The sequence below is a fragment of the Cydia amplana genome, chromosome 22, assembly GCF_948474715.1.
Source record: "Cydia amplana chromosome 22, ilCydAmpl1.1, whole genome shotgun sequence".
In the NCBI taxonomy this organism is placed as follows: domain Eukaryota; kingdom Metazoa; phylum Arthropoda; class Insecta; order Lepidoptera; family Tortricidae; genus Cydia; species Cydia amplana.
Window position 1 is genome coordinate 5,808,745 of NC_086090.1, and position 20,872 is coordinate 5,829,616.

Below are 20,872 nucleotides of genomic sequence, written 5' to 3' on the forward strand. Positions count from 1 at the left end.
ATTGGCACTATTACCTAGATATCTACAAAGCTAACTCACTAGAGTTAGACCCAGAAAAGTCTGCAACGACTTTGATAGCATACGTAGTGCAAGTGCAAGTGTTATTTATACGTCATAATTTCATAGAAGTTTAAAACAACACTTGCACTGCGTGTGCTATCAAAATCGTCGCAGACTTTTCTTGGTCTAACTACTAAATAAGTCTATCCTTTACATTTAATTTCAGCGAATTTGTTAAACCTATCGAAAGACGTTTAAAGGTGTAGGTACGTTTAGGTTGTCCTACTTCCAACTTATTGATTGGAATGGATCTATTCTTATTCATACGTGATTTCGATGACAACGCAATAAACGCGGTCGCGTTCAATGAAATTTACTCTATGTATGTGTTGATGAAAAGAAAATAGGGCCACCGCCTTCAACCCCTCGCTTTCTACTTTCTACGTAGGGTTGCCTTACGTCACGATTTCCGCGGACATGTCAGGATTTTTGGGTCTTACGTCACGATTTCCGCGGACATGTCAGGATTTCTGGGTCTTACGTCAGGATTTCCCCGGACATGTCAGGATTTTTGGGCCTTAAGTCACGATTTCCGCGGACATGTCAGGATTTCCCTTGACATGTTGTCATGGATTTTGGTCCTTTGTCAGGATTGCGTCAGGTTTTTTTTAGAATTCTCAACTAAACACTAGAAGTTTGAAGTTGGGCAGAGGTAAGGCAAGATCATGCTGTAGGTAGGTATACTAGATATAGCATATGGTGGCGAATGAAGGGGATAATGGCTCACGTGACAATTGCTACCTGGACCAATGTTACATATAGGTGTTACTACTATCCTAATACATCTTTTCGCACCAGCCAGCAAAGGTGTATATGAAGTCCCCAATCCGCATTGGGCTAGCATGGGAAATCCAACTAAAGAACACGACATAACCTTTTTGTGATAGCGTAAATCATAACATTCATAACGTCCGTAACTTAAGAACCAACGAGTTATTTAAAGAGCCATTTTCGTTAGGCTTTTCCGTTGTACCACTTTATTCTAAGGGGACTTAAGTGCGATACCTACGTCAGAGAACACTGTATTAATCGATGGCGACAGGCAGTCACCGCGCATTGGGGTTTTTTAATCTAGTATCTATGAAATCAATCGCCACGTTTGTCAATATTCATCACCCTGTATTTATGTAAATTAATTTATCAACAAAAAAATCTGACTTTTTTCTTTAGTGTTTCCTGTGGTCAGGGTTGGGCAAAATACTGGCTTCCACGTATTTGAAATACAAATTACAAAATACATTTTTAAAAGTATTTGAAATACAAAATACAAATTACAGTGTTTAAAATAATGTATTTCAATTACAAAATATACCTTTATTTATTTTTTTGTTTAGCATTTAGTTTTAACGTTAACGAATATCCTTTCATATAAACTTATAGGGTCATTGCGCTAGTTTTCGTCCAGCTCTAGTTTACGTCCACTTGACGAAATTTGAATATATACCTACATTCCTGCACAAATTTGGACTGATTTCAATCCTTATGTCTAAGGCGTCTAAGCAATATATCTGTCTACATATAACAATGATATTTCGCAAAAAGGAAGCGCTGGTGGCCTAGCGGTAAGAGCGTGCGACTTGCAATCCGGAGGTCGCGAGTTCGAACCCCGGCTCGAACCAATGAGTTTTTCGGAACTATGTACGAAATATCATTTGATATTTACCAGTCGCTTTTCGGTGAAGGAAAACATCGTGAGGAAACCGGACTAATTCCAATTACGGCCCTAGTTTACCCTCTGGGTTGGAAGGTCAGATGGCAGTCGCTATCGTAAAAACTAGTGCCAACGCCAATTACTGGGATTAGTTTCCAAGCGGACCCCAGGCTCCCATGAGCCGTGGCAAAATGCCGGGACAACGCGAGGAAGATGAAGATTTCGCAAAAAGTAGTAAATTAAAAATGAAATATATATTTGATAATCCGTCAAGTCGTCGAAAACTAGTGCATGGACGGAAACTACTGCAATGACCCTATCCCCTAGATTTAAACGAAAAGTTCCCCGCAGAAGTTGACCTAATATAGATCCAGTATCCAGCCAATGAAAATTGTATCTCGGCTGGATCGGAGGTTCGCGGTCGGCTCTCAGCTTGTGCGAGATTAGACATTTTAGGATTATAGAATTTAATAAAATGTATTTATAGAAATGTATTTTGAAGCTTGAAGTATTTGAAATACAAAATACTAAATACATGTGAGTGCAGTATTTGAAATACCAAATACAAAATACTTTTGAGGTAGTATTTGAAATACAAATACAAAATACTAATTTGTATTTCAAATACGTATTTCAAATACGTATTTCAAATACATGTAATTGAAATACTGCCCAACCCTGCCTGTGGTGTACCCCGTGTACCTATACCACACAATGCGGGGCCTTTCTGACGTATTCTATGACTACTTTGCTAACCTATAAAGTCGAGCTTACGATGGCAGAATACTTAAATAAAGTTACATACTTCGTTTTTGTTATAAGCTCAGATTCGCATAGGAAATAAGGCAATATTTATTCGTGTTTCGTTCGCGGTTATATGTGGTCTTGTAATTCGGTTTTATGGTATAATAACGAACGATACGAGTGCTCGGGTAATGAATGTACTATAATGATGTTATCGAGTTCGTAAAATCAAGGTAAAAAATCCTGAAATTCGAAATCTTGCGGCAATCGATTGCGATGCCGGTGTGAAAACCGCCTAATTATTATAATGGTATTTGCATATTAAATTAATGATTATCTTTTTAGCGGTCTTCGAGTTTAAAAGAAGTAAGCAATAAGCACTTGTATGCAGTATGCATAATGAAAGTTAAGATACAGTAAATAAAGACAACTTTGTATCCTTTTGTATATCAGTGAGGCATTTGGCGATCCTTGCTGCATAGCTTTGCCTCACTAGAGAGGCGCGTTGCATTTATTGGGATATTCTGCTATAAATAAATCCCTTATCGCAGAGATACCTTTGAGTACAAGTACATGACTTTACTTAAGTTTTTTTTTTGTAAATGCAAACAAGGTTTAAGTAAGGGACCCTACAATTGTTCGTAACTTCCTTAATTAAATAATAGAGATCCCATACTTATGCTACAAATCTAAACAAGATATGCAGAGGCAATTTCACACTGGATCAGGCCCAAGTGAACCGTGAAGGTCGGATCGCGACCAACTTATACGTAGAGCCAGAAACTGCAACATCCATCGTGCACTTCTACAAAACTATATGAGACAAAGTTACTGATAGACTTTACCAGGTGAAAAGCTAAGTTTGTAATGCTGTATGATGAAGGAGGACCGTAAGTCGATGGAACTGTGGTCATAATTGATTGGCAGGTGATGAATGAGTGCTAGGTCGGCACTTGTTTTTAACACCTACACTATTTACTTAGTTGTGGCATTTCTGCGCGAATACTGAGAATGTAGTCAAAAGGGCGAAAGTCAGGTGGTTATTTATGCAAAAATGAGCCTTAGATAAGATAGTTACAATAAAGAAAATATATATATTAGAGTCAGGATCAGGAAGTGAACTAGGAAAGGAACATAATGTTGTATTTAGCTCTCTAATGTGTGTGAATATACTGGATATTGTCATATGTACTTACTAAGGTAGGTAATAGGTGTATAACTTTTTTTGGCGTCTATATTTTTAATTTTTCTTGACTTTAACTGATAACTTGATAAGCCATTTAAGTTTTACTTTACGTTGAACATTTCAATTTCAAGAAACAAATTTGCTTGAACCCTAAAAGGAATTCTCAATTTTAGTCCACGACTACCCCCTTTACTCCTTTAAATTATATCGAAAAATGTAAACATATCTTTGACGTCGACTGTACATGGAAATTATTTATCTTGTAATACATTATTTTTTAGCATTAGAAAAAAGATCGTGTCTTTTTATTGAAAAACACTTTTTAAAAATAAGTCACGGCAAGTAAGGAGGTAACAATTATGAATCATATACGATTATTTACATTATTTTGCTTTCATAAGTAATAGTTACCGATTTTTAAAAAGCGTTTTTCATTTAAAAGACACGTCTTTTCTTACTAATGCTAAAAAAAACGAACTATAGTTAAGTCTCGTTGCATGCTGCCTATAGAAGACTAGCGGTATTATAAGTAATTTCTTAAAATTCCTTAGTATTCTGTTATCTTACTTGAACCTGAATAATTTATTACATACAGCAATATATACCCACATGCAATACGTGATTTTATGTGACATGACTAACCGCCGAACCGAGAAACTTGCATCACTATACCTATTCAACAGAATTCGCTAAAGAACGTTTAACATTGCATTATATTGTTAAACCTAAACTGTCGCATAAATACGTGTAAGTATAAATATGATTGTTATGGTTAGAAACCTACAGAATAATCATTCTTCTGTAAGGAACTACTGGAAGGTAATTAAAACAATAGGTAATATTGCTCTGTTAATCTCTGTTATAGTTTAATCTGGCACAGCGACCTTGTGGGACCTAAACATTATATTATAATCGATTATTAAGCGACTCTGTAAAAAATTCCATACAAATAAATAAATAAATAATAGTAAGTTACCTTTTATGATTTCCGTAGATGATATAATGACATCACTTTCATCCATTCTCACTTTGTAGCACAGGAATGCTGCTGTTTTCCTTATCTTGATGGTTTCTGATCAGTCAGGCGTCATTTCTTCAATTTGCTTGATTTCGGGGTAAAATCTTATGTATAACTTGATTGATTGATTTATTCTGGAACAAAATAATTTGTTTGTTAGTTTTCAACATCAACTTCACTTTTAAGTTGTTTTGTTAAACATTGAGTTTTTTTTATATGTTATTATCTATTATGTAGAGTTTGAAATTGTAGAGCTTAGGTTGTTAACCTGACAAGGAAGAAAGTTAAAAATAAAATTATAAAGAATATCTAATATGTATGTATTAATAAAATATTCTTAGTAACTTCATAAAAAATCTGATAGAAAATTCTTTTATATACACCAATGACTCAATAAGTGTTCCATTTTGATACAAAGATATTGTGTATGTAGGTATGCTATATATTAAAGTTTAATTATCTGTAGGCTGTGTTACAACCAGAAACGTGTGAGGATGTGCATTGCAAGGGACATATTTATTTATTAAGAACCACTTGTACCAATGAGTTTTTCGGAACTTATGTACGAAATATCATTTGATGACAACAACACACATTTACCAGGTGCTTTTCGGTGAAATAAAAACCTCGTGAGGTTTCCATCCTTATCCCAATAAAACCTACTTTACCCTCTGGGTTGGAAGGTCAGCAGCAGTTGCTTTCGCAAATTCTTGGGATTAGTTGTCAAGCGGACCCCTAGGCTCCCATGAGCCGTGGCAAAATGCCGGGACAACGCGCGGAAGATGATGATGTACTTATTAAGAACCAATAGAATCACTTCAAAAATCTACCTCATGGAGCGTGCAGAGATTCTATTGGTTATTTAACCCGTGGAGCACCCTACCAAGCAAGACACGTGTGATGGTAACTCCATACTATTCTTGGTTCTGGGCGCTCCACAGGTTAAAACACATCCCTCGCAACATATCCTTCCACATCTCTGGTTGAAACGCAGCCTTACAAATAAACATACCTACTGTAACAAAGTAATAAATTCTTGAACATAACTACATACCTAACTGGTGCTTTTACTGCTAAAAGGCAATTAACTCTATGCTTACTTGTGGATATCATATTACTAATAATAAACATGAAAAGGGTTTACATTATTGTGAATGAAGCATGACTCATTCATCCATTCATAAAACATTCAACTAGGTTTATTTATTAAATAATGTTGGTATGTCACATTTTTTAACACCATAAAAATTACTACATACACAATATGCTGTTTTTTTTTCCTTGTAAACAAAAATAATAACATCCTGCCGATGGTAAGACATCATTATCAGTGATCTGTAAGTATTTAAACTAATTATCAATGCTGTAAAACCTAGTAGATCTTTTTCTATAAGTATGTCATTAAAACAGACCAGATGTGTCAGTAAGGCAGACCGAAAAGGAGATGGCGTAACAACTGTGAAGCATTTTATCCGGATTGGCGGGAATGTACTAGGAATGTACTAACGACAGGGTCAAGTGGAGGAAACAAGGAGAGGCCCTTGCCCAGCAGTGGGACACTAAATTAGCCTAACAACAGTGACAGTAATATCAATTGAATTGTTTACAATACTTAATTCTTAATACATTAAGTATTATAAAGTTGTGTTGTGTGTTGCCTTAAGTCACAGAATGAATAATAGTACTAAGTACAGAAGACTCACTCTCTAACAAAACGCGTCTGTTACGATCAGCACAGATATAGCAGCTAGGTGGCGACAGCGCCACGCGCGGCTTATGGCTTTCCCCAAAATTGGAGCTGAACGGATCTACTTTTAGCTACCTGTAGCAAAGCGACGAAATCGCGGAGTGAGACACGCCTGCTTAAGTGTTGAAATACAATGATCTACTAAAAACATTTAAAACAGATAAAATAAACATTATCTTTTACTCCTAATGACACCTGAATCACCAATCACTGCTTATCAGATAAATATAATAACAAAGAATTGTATTGTGCAGTTGAATAACCTATCTTTTGAATACCCGCCCTCCAAATGCTCTCTAATAAACAGGTTATCAGTAATCATGCATCAATTGGCAATTTTATTTATCAATTAAGTATAATTTGTATGTTTATATAGATAAATCAAGGTCTGTACAGTTTACCTACAGATCAGGCACATGTGGGTTGCATGTAAGTGGATTTGTAACATACAGTCATGTTTCCTTAAAAGATAACTAGTTAGAAAGTTTAGTTTTTTGCGAACGAATATTAAGCAATCAATGCAAACCTACAACTCACGTTTTTTAGTTAGAAAAACCACTAAATAATACGTTTTAAACTTGGACATTTAAGAGAAAATTGTGGTCTAATTTATACGGACGATATAAATAGATTTTTTCTTACCAAAATATTCTTAAAAATCCGGGACTTCGATGAATAACCTTGATTGTTGACACTAAACAACTCTTCTTCACGACAACTTCAAACAGCCGACGCGGCGATTTAAGACCGATTAACACTTTAACTTACAATATAACATACACGGAGAACTATAAACTATAGTCGGAGTAGTATTTTCGTCCACATTTCTGGTCCACTGTAAGGATATACTGTAAGAGTTGCCATCAGAGGCTCAGCGTAGGAGTCGGTTTATTAAGGCGTGGGCCGATCTCTACTCAAACAAAAGGTCAGTTTAACGCGCAAATCCGCGGAGCATTCAATCCGCTTAAATCTTCAATAACACTAGCTCACATCCTATTCAGAATCCAATAAAACACTCGCCAGATCGAGCGGCGTAACGCTACAAGTATACAACGAATGATAAAATTGATCACATGTAAACAGAAGCACCGGTTGTAACGAAGAATAACAACAACACAATTGATTATAACGACGCAAGGTCACGGATTCACTATGTTCGCAGCGAATGCAATTTATTTCTTCGCCATTACAGCAATGACGTTTGTACACCGGAGCCGTTGGAAAAACTCGCTTTGTTTGACATGTCAAAGTCAAATTCGTCTTGGCAACTAGCGCCCTCTTACTAGTCCGTGATTGGTTGATATTTCGAAAGTATTAATCGCGACCCAATGATTGTCTATGGTTAAATGAATTTACAAAGGACAGAACTAGATGGCGTGCTTATCAAAGTTGAATATAACTCCATAATTTATGGATAGATGGCGCTAAAATTAATATAAAATAATTTATTTAGTTGTATTGTACGGTTTAGATAACGCTAGCAACCGCCTTAATTAAAAGAATTTCGCTTTGCAAGCTCGGCAAGCTCCTCTTTCGCTTTTTCTGTGCCTCATACATTATACACCAAAGTACAGGAAAGTTGCTGGGTGTTTTCTAAAATAAATACTTATTAAAAACCCGATTCTCACAGATACTGGTGTTTTTGGGTTCTTTCAACTCAGAATCACTATTCAATCCTGATGATAAAAAAACTTGTCCCAAAAAATTGTATGAAAATTGTACATTCCACTACGTCGTGTCCATACAAGTGAAACAATTTCTCATAATAAAACGTGACGTAATGGAATGGACATTTTGGGACAACTTTTTTTAATGGAAGGATGGAGAGTGTTGCCGATTCTGAGTAGAATGAGCCCAAGAATGTCCAGATTTGAAAGAATCAGGTTTTCGATATTTATTTTAGAAAACGCCCTGCTTCGTGTTAGATTAGAACAGTGGTTCCTAACCTGGGGGTAATTACCCCCGTGGGGGTAAAACTGGTATTTTACGGGGGTAATAAGCTAACCTAATACAGGGTGCTTCCTGTAACAGGAGTTTGAGGAGTACAGCCTACAGTTTAATTTATTGCTCCTGTTACAGGAAGCACCCTGTATAACAATACAACAAACGTACACGTTTTATTTTTTTATTACCATTGGGAGGAGGGGTAAAATCAGGTTCCCTAGTTAGTCATAGGGGTGACCGGACTGAAAAGGTTAGGAACCACTGGATTAGAACAAAAACAATATATTCAACAAAATAAAATATATTTCTGTATATTCGTCACAAAAATCAGATCGTTTTACTCCTACGCGACTCTATACAATTAACAATTAGCTTTATTATTATTTTATTCAATAATGAGAAATTTTATTCTCTCTAACGTAAAGTATATAACGTGTAAGGCTCATTTGGCACATCTTTAAAAGCAGTTCCTAATCGTTTAGTTGTTCGTTGACAACTTTACATCTATCGGCGGCAGCCTTGACTGCGCCGATGACGGCTGATCGGAAACCTGAAACCAGAAGAACAATATTTTAGTAAACATAGATAAGTAGGTAGATAAGCATACTGCAGGTTTTACAATATTAAGTAGTCGTTTGGTGTGCGATATGCTCGATGCGGCACATATAAACTACTAGCGATTACTCATAAGAAAATCACACGACACATTACATGGTCATTGGTGCATCTTGAATATCCAAATAGGGACGTCTCTATCTATATATGAAGACTCTTTTTACCATTTGGTTGGCAAAGGACCTTACCATTCTGTTCCAAGTGATAAGTCCCGTCAGCTGTAGAGCCAGCAGGGCTGGTCACGTTATCTTTCAACTGCGCAGGATGTCCACCATTGCGGACCATGGCGGCGCTTCCCAGGGTGGTTTGTGCGGCTAACCGGAGCGCCAGGTCACGGGGGAGACCGCAGCGCACGCCGCCATCGGCCAGGGATTCTATGAGCATGTACACCTGAAATGAAGGTGTTATTGATAAGTCGATGTTGATTATATTTGAGAGATCGTTTACGAAATCTAAATTTTGTAATTAAATTGGTGCTTTTTTGAGTTGATAATGTGTGTGCCACTATTTTTTGTTGTTAGGTGCTTGTAAATCGAGACAATAATCTGTAAGGTGGTACTTAGTCCGATTTGTAGGTGATATACCTTTGTGTAGGTATGTAACTAAAGTACTCTGCCTGTGCATTTGTCCACAACTCTCAGCAGCTGCTATTGCTAGTCATCAAGGAGGCGGTTAAATTCTCATCTCATACTTACATGCACTTTTGGCTGATATAATTGATTGCTATGAAACGCGATGAGCACTCACATAGGCAGGTCCACTGCCACTCAACGCCGTGACCGCATCCATCTGGTACTCCGGGACCTCGTCGCAGCTCCCGACAGCCCTGAACAGCTGGGCAGCTAACTTCGCGTCTTCAGCTGTGGCCTTGGCTCCGCGGCTGAGCGCGGCGGCGCCCTCTTTGACAAGGGCGGGGGTGTTCGGCATGACGCGGATTACGCGTGCTTCTGCTGGAAGGTTCTGGAAGTGAGATTTCTGTGATAGCATGTAGGAACGTAGAACGTAGATAAATTAACATCTTCGAGCCAGTAAGCGGCTGTTGTTATGTTAGATTAATAAGTTAAACACAAGCAATGCCACGAAGATGGACCAATTCCTGTAGGAACAAAGGCATCCATGATCATCTGACTAATAATTTACTTTCTTTATAGTATCATGTTTGGACAGCCAAAAAGAGTTTTTAGTCAACTCCATCAAAATTAAGGGTAGTAAATTCTACGCCAGTGCATTAATTATGAAAAATTTGATCTTCGAAGTGCATGTCCCGAGTCACGAGCGTCCCAAAGGGCCAGCCTTGTCATTCGCCTCTTTTGGGAGCTTTATCCACGGCTTACTCTCGAAGATTTTAACGGTGGATGCATAAAATCCCATTCACCTTCTCAATAGTAGCCGTAGACACGCCCATGGCCACTGAAATGAACAGTTTTCCCTTGGAAGCGGGCAGATCGCGGACCTCGCGCAGCGCCGGCCCCACGACTTCTGGTTTTGTGGACACTATCACCACTTCTGAACGCTCCACCACTGGCTTGTTCTCGAAGATGGCTGTGGCGCCCAGACCCTGGAATAGCGAACAAGATGTCAAAGTTATTGTATATATATATATAGATATACAAGGTGTCTCTGACCATGGGGCTTTAAATCCAGGGCTCGATTCTACTCGCTAAACTGAGCTACTTTTATTATGGCACCAACCCGGAAATCCCGAATTTTTTTTTACCTTTTCATACATTTTGGCTGATCAGATGTCAACGTTTTCTATGGAAAAGCCAAAAAATTTTCCCTGATTTTAGGGTTGGTCCCATAGTAAAAGTAGTTCAGTTTAGCGAGTAAAATCAAGCCCTGGATTTAAAGCCCCATGGTCAGAGACACCACGTATACCTATAGTATCTGAAAAGTGAAAACCAATACAACTAGCGACTACCAACACGCTTTTATTATTTTACTTAGATATTGCCTATTTAATTTGAAAAATATTGTCTGACTTACAATTTGTTTATTTGATAATGATTTCGTAATGTACGTATTACAATCAAGTTTCAATCATAAGTTGATGAGATTTTATCTTTCTTTACCTACTTGTTTAGTTCTTGCTCTATTTTCGTTTGATAAGCCGTGCACGTGTTTTATAACCGGAGCTTCGTGTGATGATACGGATTATTATATTTGTGTAGGTATCTATCTATATTGACAATGTGCAAGTTGCAGGACATTCTCAAACTTTCCCAAGAATGCAGGAACATTCTCGGAAGTTTCTGAAACTTACTCGAGAATTTAACGCAAGTTTCTCGAAATTCTAGACATGATTTCATTTTTAGCGAAATTTAAATACCCATATATTTATTTCTCTGCAGCTATTAGATTCTCGCTACGTCCATTAAAAATGATGCTTCCGGAAATGGATGATGCCAAGTTGTTGCCAATATGAGAAAATCTTTGTTGGATCTTTACAAATTTTGCAATATCTCCATACTCGTAAATTACATAAATTATACAACGCAATAAGTCTACGTATAGACATAGACGTTCCTATCATGATAATAGGTAGGTGGTATTAAACAGTGTTACATCCATTCAGCGGGCGATATCAAAAGTGATAACCATGGACCTAGAATATTACGGACGGACTGTCACCTAAGACAAACTGTGACACTGCAATGGCGGACGGTTTGAATGTGTGCGTTTAGACGAGTGTTACCATGTAACACAAATTCTCCCCTAATGGTGAAACAATTATTTTTAATATCGTCCTTGTTTTCAAATAAAAAAATTAGGGCAGTTTTACGTTAGTCAATAAAAAACGGTGTGTACGTATCTGATTTTATGGGTCTTGAAAATGCGCAATATTGTACAATTACTTTGTGCAAACATTATTTTCAATACCTAATGATAGTTAGCATCGTAATGAAATCAATTCGTCATTTTTTTTTTAATTTATACATTTAACTTGAAACATATATGGTTTTCAACAAAAAAATTATAATACATAACAAACAAACGTTAACTATCAAACATGCATGTAAGCGTCTAATATCCTTAGTATCGGGAAATTACTATATCGACCTAGTTTGAAATGCACAATCAATAATTTAACCATTTACCTAAATGATCTCTTAATACATAATGATTTAATAAGAAGGGTATCAATCACCCTACTTTCGGGAAATTACCCTATTCATGTTCCTGGTCACACTCCTGTTTTGCAGTTTGATAATTTATAAACAACAAATTATCGTGATTTTACGTACTAATTGATAAACTTAAGTATGAAAAGTTATTCCGTGACTTTTTTTCTTTCGACCGGTACAATTCTAGCAGGATTTAACTACGCATACCGGCATATTTTATATTTTTCTTCGACATGTTTACTTCAATGACGTTTCGATTCGTCTGACGGCAAACTGGTGGATGTGGGCTGTCAATGTGTGTGTGTCACGCGTAAATACTATGAAACTGGTGGATGTTGGAATCACAGTTGTGTTGTAAGCGAAACTCTGTCCGTAATATTATAGGTTCATGGTGATAACCTTCCTTTAACTCTTTATTCATACCCACTTGTACTAAAAAAGTTTTCTTCGACATATTTTGTACGTACTTGTACTGTCTTGTACAGTCGACGTCAAAGATATGTTTACACTTTTGCACCTTACTCCTTTGTAATAAGGCGAAAAATGTAAACATATCTTTGACGTCGACTGTACCTATCAAAGGGACCGACTAATGTAACAATATACTTAAACACAAGTAGCACTTAAGATATGTGGATCCTGATGACACTTGTGCAAGAATGCTTGAATTAAAGACGTAACATGTAGAGTTGCAAGTAATATCTGACTTAAGGGATTAATATTGTATTGTCTATGTTGTTTATTTATTTAAAACACTTCTAGTACATCATGTAGGTAGCTATATATTACCTGCGTGTAATTTTATCACGTGAGATACACAAATAGTTATCATCTTAAGGTTTACTTATTAACGAACACTATAAAACACATATCTACCTACGTATGTAGTGTGCAATGCAATGCACTTTGGTAAATCGTATTTTTTAAACTTTTGTTATGCTGTAGGTACATATTTGATTGGTTTTCAAATTGTTTTGCAGGTAGTCTACACTACGCTCACGACCTCTACTGGCTATCTGCGCAAAGTGGCGCCGGCGTACAGCTTTGGGGCACATAAGTTACTTATTTAACGGAACACATGCCTGTATTTCTTATGATATGATAACATCATAAATACGAGTATATTATGATTACCTTAAACGCTTCAGCACTGGCGGTATCAGCAGGGTGAACACTAGCCGTGATTTCTTCAGGTTTCGCTAGCCCTGAAAGATTCAAATTTAATTAGTGATTATATATACTCACTTTAAAATGTGTCGTTGATAGCAGTATTCAAACAATAATCTTTCTACTATAGTAAACCATAGATAGACAGTGTTCTAATGTAATGTAAGAACTAAGATACGAAACTTACGAAAGCAATTTTGTCCAAACAGGAGAATTTCGCTTCACTCGGCCAATTACTCAAGAGTATACAAGATTTTGATGATTTTTACTGTTAATGATCGTGTTTGGAGTTTACCTGCAGAAATAAACCCGTTGGCCAAAGCGAAGGCCAGGCGGCCGCCCCCGATGAACCCAATCTTCATGGCTTCAGACACTGAAACTGAAGCAAACAGATACAATTAGGTACACAGAGTTAAGTTGTCAAACACTCATATGCAACGTACACAATAGGTACTAGGTATATAGGTAAAGATGCAACAAACGAACAGTAGGTCTTGCGAAAATGTAAAGTATAATTTTATTTTACTTGTAAACATTTTATATCAGCGATATACCACGTTGTATTTCAGTGTCCTTAAGTCATAGTACCTAAATCTGTTTAGTTAAGGGGCTTACGCAAAACTTTAAGTCGTTTCATTTTTACACGTTTATATCAAGTGCAGTGTCATGAAAAAATTTAACTGAGACTTAAGTTTAAAGGTTAAAATTTTAATTCTTCGATTAATTAACCCTCTAGAAAATAATAATAAAAAATTGCATTTTAAGTAATATTTATTAGGTACTCTAACAACACTAAGAAACTATGATTACATTACATGTAATATGATGTAATAACACTAATTACCTAGTACATAAACGCTTGGGACTAAAATAACCGTCACTAATACACGTGTGTCGGCAAGACATTACATCATCTACTGACATTGTGTTGTTTACGTGTTTTAGTTATTTCAATTAGGTATTCATAAAAGTAACCAACATGTAGATTAAGTACTTTATCCTAAACCTAAGATACAAAATTAATATAAATATAAAATTCCGAAAAAAAATGTGATCGAACACCTAAAATTCCACTAAATAAAGGTCCTTAGTTTTTCAACAATTTAATGATAGATACTTACTTAATTATTTTTTATGTTTGTGTTCTACATACAGGTCTAAAAAATTGTATAATCGGCAAAAGATCGGAGAAATAATTAAACCTATAAAAATCTCTGCACATAAATATAAATAACTTTTCTTTTCCGAAGTTGCAAGAAACCTTCTTCTTTTTGGCCGTCTAAACTCTTTGAGAATGCAGACCTAAAGTCTGCCATTTATACATTTACTGTGTTTTCAAGCATTATCAAAACAAAAAAAAAACTAACTGCTAACGGAGAGTATAAAATGAAAGTTTCAGAAACTTACAATAAACCGGCAACTGAAGACTGCTCACAACTCCGTTGTGTGAACGACTGCTGTTATCTCCGCTATTCTTATCTCTAACACAATGCACTACTTACTTTAAGATGGAGTCATTTATATACGGACCGTGACCTACGGTTCAATTTTATAACAGATTGTCAGATAAAAACCGTGAAAAACTAAATAATAGTTCGTTTTGAGGCGAGCTCATGTTCCACATGGCTTTTTAAAATGAGTTTTCGCGCGATCCTGCCAAAATATTAAAGGAAAATCATTCAATCAAAGGAAAATCATTCTGAATGGAAACTTGATTAAATTCTCGTGTAAGTTTCCGGAAACTTCCGAGTATGTTCCGTTATTTTTGACATTAACCTTTTGTTTCAATCGGCATTCATTTACATTTTTATCTCTTACTAAACAACTATAATTTTACTCAATTATCACCGCTCTAAAAGAAACCCACAGTTTCATAATTGACATTGCAGCTTCATTCTGCATTCATATCTGACAAATTTTCAACTTTTTTGACCCTCGATATTCCTAAAATCCTTTTCCTTTTACTTTCATTGTACATAGATGATATACAAAAGATAAATACATAGGCACTAATTGGGCTAGGAAAAGGCCATTACAACCTATATCTCACACATTTGATAATATTGAGCACCTACTACATAACACTGAGCAATATCTCTTTACGAACTAAAACAAAATAACACTGCCAATACTGCCATTGCCATCATATATTATTAAGTAGGTACTTTCTCAATTTGTAATACGGTCACATGGAGTAATTTGTAATTTTCTTACATACTTAGTTTTTAAGGTATTCAGTGGGAATTAGTGTGCTACGTAGTAAAATAGTTATAGGTTATAGGTAAGTTTTGATTGGGCTTAATTTATTTGCACAGCCTTGGCTGTCGGCCTCAATGAGCGCTAATAAAACGTGCTAACGTTCGCTGCACTTGCATGATGCACTTGTGATGCATTTAAGTGTAGGTATGTCGTGTCATATTAATGTAAAGATACATTAATATGACACGACATACCTACACCTACCAACGTGAAAATATTAACATAAACTAACACAAAAAATTAAAAACTACATCAAGGTACAAACAAAAATTAAACTAATACGCTTAACCCGCGCTTGATAAATAAAAAAATAAAATAAAAAACAACTATACGAAATTTAAGTATAAAAAAAATACAAAAAGTTATGTAGCAGTATACAATTACTGGGGATGGAACCAGGGACCTGCCGATGCAAACAAAAAAAGCGAACGTTTACAAAATACGCTATTATAGTTCTTTCTAAAGCTGACGAAATTTAGCTACTCATTCTCAAGTAAAAACTAAATATCTAAATACCGTCAAAACCAGCGATACGAATTTTCTGAATTTCAGGCCATTTAATCTATAAACATATCTCAAAAAAAAAAAACTCTTATGATACCGATACGACTATTTGTTTAGGCGAGAGCTATCACGACTCCGCCATTTTGAAAAATTTCCAAAAACCGGATCGACAAAAAAAAATGTCATAGAATTCGGTCACAAAATTCCACGAAAATCGGTTAAGAATTGCGACCTGAAGAGGAGAACATCCGGACATACAAAAGCAAAATGCCCGAGTCAAAACGTAGACCTTCGCTACGCTTCGGTCAATGACCGGCCCAAGATAATAATATATTATACCTAGGTTATGGGCCCGGCACACATTATGAAACGAAGATCAAGTTTTATGTCATTGTAACTAATAAATAAATTACAGAGCGAGAGCGAATTACAGAGAGAGTAGGTATATAAGAGCACAGCGTATTCTACTAAAATGGTTGATATTGTCTTTCAACAATAAATATGTAAACTTCCGAGCCACTATACAATAGTTCACCAGTCCAATAAATCATTACGCTACAACTAGGTACATGATCACTTTACAACAGTGCGTCATTGCGTTAGCTTTTAAGTATCAGATTACCATAATCAAGCCTGGATATATATACGAGTATGTACATGTGCTATAAATAGATCAAGGGGTTAACTTATCCGCGGTTATCCATTAATGACATTCAATGATAAGTTTAATTGCTGATTAACCTCACTCTGTGAGTGCTCACTAATATCTGAACACTCGTCTATTGTCAAGGACGGAATAGTCCCTATGACCACTATGACTTTTTACAACATGCAACTAAAACAGACGTAGGTGTACGGTATACCTCACAAACTACTAAGATAATATCTACATAATGTATAGGTACTCATAGCGTATGATAGGTATAGTTTACCGTTGGACCTTGATCATGTTGACATACGTACCGCGACTTGTTTATATTCTAATAACGTGTTATTATACATTTGCCTAGTGCATTCTAGGTAATAAAACAATAACTAATAAAACCGCGTATCTCCGCTATTTTAAAAAAAGATTATAAATACCAAAATAAAATCGACACAAAAATTTTACAATTTTATTAGCTAGGTAGGTATCGAATTAGTTCAAAAAGTTTCTAGAAAATCAGTTAAGAAATGCGAATACGAAAGCAAGCTAAGCTAGAAGGCCTAGAACGCTTCTTCGCATCGCTCGGTGAATAATAATTGGTATTATTTTAAAGTCTCATTAAATTTATTCTTCAGCTACTGAACTTAATTCTAATTTTTAAAACAGATTGTCGCGAATGTTAGTTCTCCCCAGTATAAATTGACCTCCAGATACATCACATAAGTTCGTAATCAGAGTTCAGGCATAAACTAGTTTGTTTTCACCCTTGCGATGTGAATAACAAAAGTTGTGTTTTATTTGAACGTACTATCTGTTCATAAAATTATACAAATGTTTAACTTCTACACACGTCATACTACCTAAAAATACAAGCTACAAAACAATGAAATTGCATGTATGTTTGGTTGTATTTAAACAGTATATCGTAAATTTAAAATAAGCCCCTGTCAGAAAAGCAAGGATAGTTTGAGGTTATTGGACAAAATGCGATATACTATCTAAGGTAAGATATCTACCTATCTAGGTATATGATAAGATAACCTATAGGAAGGCGTATGAAACTACCTTAACTGTTTTTTAGGGTTTCGTAGCCAAATGGCAAAAAACGGAACCCTTATAGATTCGTCATGTCTGTCTGTCTGTCCGTCTGTCCGTCCGTATGTCACAGTCACTTTTCTCCGAAACTATAAGAACTATACTGTTGAAACTTGGTACAACTTTCGTACAAAAATAGAAAACAAACAATAAATTTTTGGGGTTCCCCATACTTAGAACTGAAACTCAAATTTTTTTTTTTCATCAAACCCATACGTGTGGGGTATCTAATTCTATGGATAGGTCTTCAAAAATGATATTGAGGTTTCTAATATCATTTTTTTCTAAACTGAATAGTTTGCGCGAGAGACACTTCCAAAGTGGTAAAATGTGTGTCCCCCTCCCTGTAACTTCTAAAATAACAGAATGATAAAACTAAAAAAAATATATGATGTACATTACCATGTAAACTTCCACCGAAAATTGGTTTGAACGAGATCTAGTAAGTAGTTTTTTTTTAATACGTCATAAATCGCCTAAATACGGAACCCTTCATGGGCGAGTCCGACTCGCACTTGGCCGCTTTTTTTTCATGTTTTATATATCTTTCATGCCACTTTAGGTAATGTTAATTTGGTCCAGAACATAGAGGTATTACATACCTACCTAATATACCTAATTATAATACATAAGTAAAATACTCTACTAATCTATCCTCAGCCGAAGGCATTTTATAGGTAAAAAAAATCTACGGAATTAACTTACCAGAAACTTGATGCATGTTTATTACTTAATTTCCACTTAAGTAAGTAAAATTTTACATTTATTTTTTAATTAATTCCTAACTCAAAAGTAAAAAGTTCGTTCGGACAATAAATATATGTTCCACAAGCAGTTCAATAATACATTATAGGTACACTCTAAATAAATATTTTAGACTACATCACAATCACAAATAAATGCTTATTGTCTAGTAGTCTATTGGACTACATAAATTTCGGATCGTACTAACAACTATCCATCGTATCTAGATTTTATATACTGGGAAAGTTCGTCAAAGCACTAAAGCTTTGGGCATGCGCAGTGTAAAACTTTCTTCTGAAAAATCCCGTGTTATTGTGAAATAATGTGAAAATAATCTAATAAGACCTAATAGGACGTCCCAAAAATGCAGTAAGTAAGTAGTTTTTTTTAAGCTGCCTCACAAAAACATTGTATTTAGGTACATACCTACATGTTAATTGTGAGATAGAGATGTTTGTTTGTTTTTATAAAATACCTTGTTGCATTCAAATAAACAAACTAATCACGCCACTAAAGTTTATAAAAGTTCAAAGACAACTTATAAGCATATTATTATAATGTATTTACTGATACTTAAGTAGGTATACTCACATTTAATCATTTTCGAATTTTTATATATACACAATCACAACACCATAACACAAAAACCAGGTTAAAACTAAATTAACTATTAACAATAGCAATTTAACTAATGATAATGACACAGTTAATGTATCGAGGTAGTGGACAGACTGGCATTGCCATGCAAACGAAACGCATACTGATACACTGATACCTTTGTGGTACTGCTGAGTCACAAATAGTTACGCAGAAAATGTTTAATCGCTATAATTATTTGTAATAAAATAAGTATTTAACACAAAGAATAGGAATAGAATAATTTATTATGAAACCTTATTGCTAATAAGCATATTTTATGTGACTGAAAAAAGTTCTTGTTTTGAATCTCTTAATATTTTTTTAATTAAGTATTAAAAAACTCACTTTCACTCTCTCCTCTCATCTACTCAAAGGTTAACTGGAAGAGATCCCCCAGTCAGAGGGATAAGTTCGCCTTTGTACTTCTTACTACCTAATTGTATATATGTATTTTTAATGTCTTTTTGTACCTGCAATAAAGAGTTTTACTACTACTAAGTACTAATGATATCTTTATTACTAACTTACCTAAGTACTTATAGTGATTTGAAATTCGTTTATGGACAAATCTATTCCCAGGTCCACCTTGGATCTTTTTAAATCGAGAGTCAATACTTGAATAGACAGCTTTTAGGTAAGCATGCATGTTCCACCCTAGACTGCATCAGCACTTACCATCAGGTGAGATTGTGGTCAAATGCTTACCTTTTCCAACCGCGAACCGGCCAAGTGCGAGTCGGACTCGCGCACGGAGGGTTCCGCACCATCAACAAAAAATAGAGCAAAACAAGCAAAAAAACGGTCACCCATCCAAGTACTGACCCCGCCCGACGTTGCTTAACTTCGGTCAAAAAGCACGTTTGTTGTATGTGAGCCCCACTTAAATTTATTTTATTCTGTTTTTAGTATTTGTTGTTATAGCGGCAACAGAAATACATCTTGTGTGAAAATTTCAACTGTCTAGCTATCACGGTTCGTGAGATACAGCCTGGTGACAGACGGACGGACGGACGGACGGACGGACGGACAGCGGAGTCTTAGTAATAGGGTCCCGTTTTTACCCTTTGGGTAAGGAACCCTAAAAATGGAATTGACACAAAACAGAAAGTTATATATTAAATTTAACTTCGTTCCTACTAACTTTAAAGTCCATAAGCTAACTAAGATGACTAGTGATAGTGACTACTACGGGCGGTCCGTATGGTCGTCAGCCACCCCACCAGCATAAAAAACCTTCGTTCTGTAAAGGGTCACAAATAGGCTTACCAGATCGTGACGTCTGGTAACCCTAGTCACAGATAGCATTTCGATCGCGACTGTACGCTAATGAATGTGCTGATAAAACGCGCGTTATCTGTCCAGTTGGACGGGAAATGTGTTCGGACCCAGTCCATAGGTCGCTCTATGTACCTATGTAATCTCTTACATAGAACACATTTAAAATAAAGTACTTATATCTAAAAAGCTTCCTTTCTATGCCTCTTGTACGACCTGCAAACTTTTATGGCGTTTTCACCGTAAACATAAACTTACAACGATGAGGATATTGGGAATAAGAGTTAAAGAAACATTAATATTAAAGTAATTTCGCCACGAGAACTAAGTCTTCGGTAGTATAGTGGTAAGTATCCCCGCCTGTCACGCGGGAGACCGGGGTTCGATTCCCCGCCGGAGAGATATCTTTTTTGAATTTTATTTTTATTAAATTTGTATCTTTTTTCATGTCAA

General features: G+C 35.8%; 2 protein-coding genes and 1 non-coding gene across 3 annotated transcripts in view; 1 reads left to right on the forward strand and 2 right to left on the reverse strand.

Moving 5' to 3' along the window:
• Positions 1-4,787, reverse strand: part of LOC134658290 (uncharacterized) — a 30,764-nt gene extending 25,977 nt beyond the window's left edge. Inside the window, exon 1 of the mRNA XM_063513899.1 lies at positions 4,618-4,787. Coding sequence (XP_063369969.1) covers positions 4,618-4,663 — 46 coding nt within the window. The 5' untranslated portion in view covers positions 4,664-4,787. The remainder of the gene's footprint in view (positions 1-4,617) is intronic.
• A 3,973-nt stretch (positions 4,788-8,760) lies between these two features.
• Positions 8,761-19,172, reverse strand: LOC134658309 (uncharacterized). Its single transcript, XM_063513940.1, has 7 exons — positions 19,097-19,172; positions 13,553-13,636; positions 13,225-13,295; positions 10,341-10,523; positions 9,713-9,925; positions 9,154-9,355; positions 8,761-8,900 (listed from the first exon to the last, which is right to left on the reverse strand). Exons 1-7 carry the CDS (start codon positions 19,104-19,106, stop codon positions 8,821-8,823), a joined length of 843 nt encoding a protein of 280 aa, XP_063370010.1. The 5' UTR covers positions 19,107-19,172; the 3' UTR covers positions 8,761-8,820.
• Positions 19,173-20,748: 1,576 nt separating this feature from the next.
• On the forward strand, positions 20,749-20,820 carry Trnad-guc (transfer RNA aspartic acid (anticodon GUC)). The gene has a single exon. It is a non-coding gene; the product is annotated as a tRNA-Asp (tRNA).
• The last annotated feature ends 52 nt before the right edge of the window (positions 20,821-20,872 follow it).

Coding starts and splice junctions, on each gene's coding strand:
- LOC134658309 (XM_063513940.1), bottom strand. Junction 13,296..13,552: donor CAACGGGTTTATTTCTGCAG/GTAAACTCCAAA, acceptor TGAATCTTTCAG/GGCTAGCGAAACCTGAAGAA. Junction 9,926..10,340: donor CTACGGCTACTATTGAGAAG/GTGAATGGGATT, acceptor TCTCACTTCCAG/AACCTTCCAGCAGAAGCACG.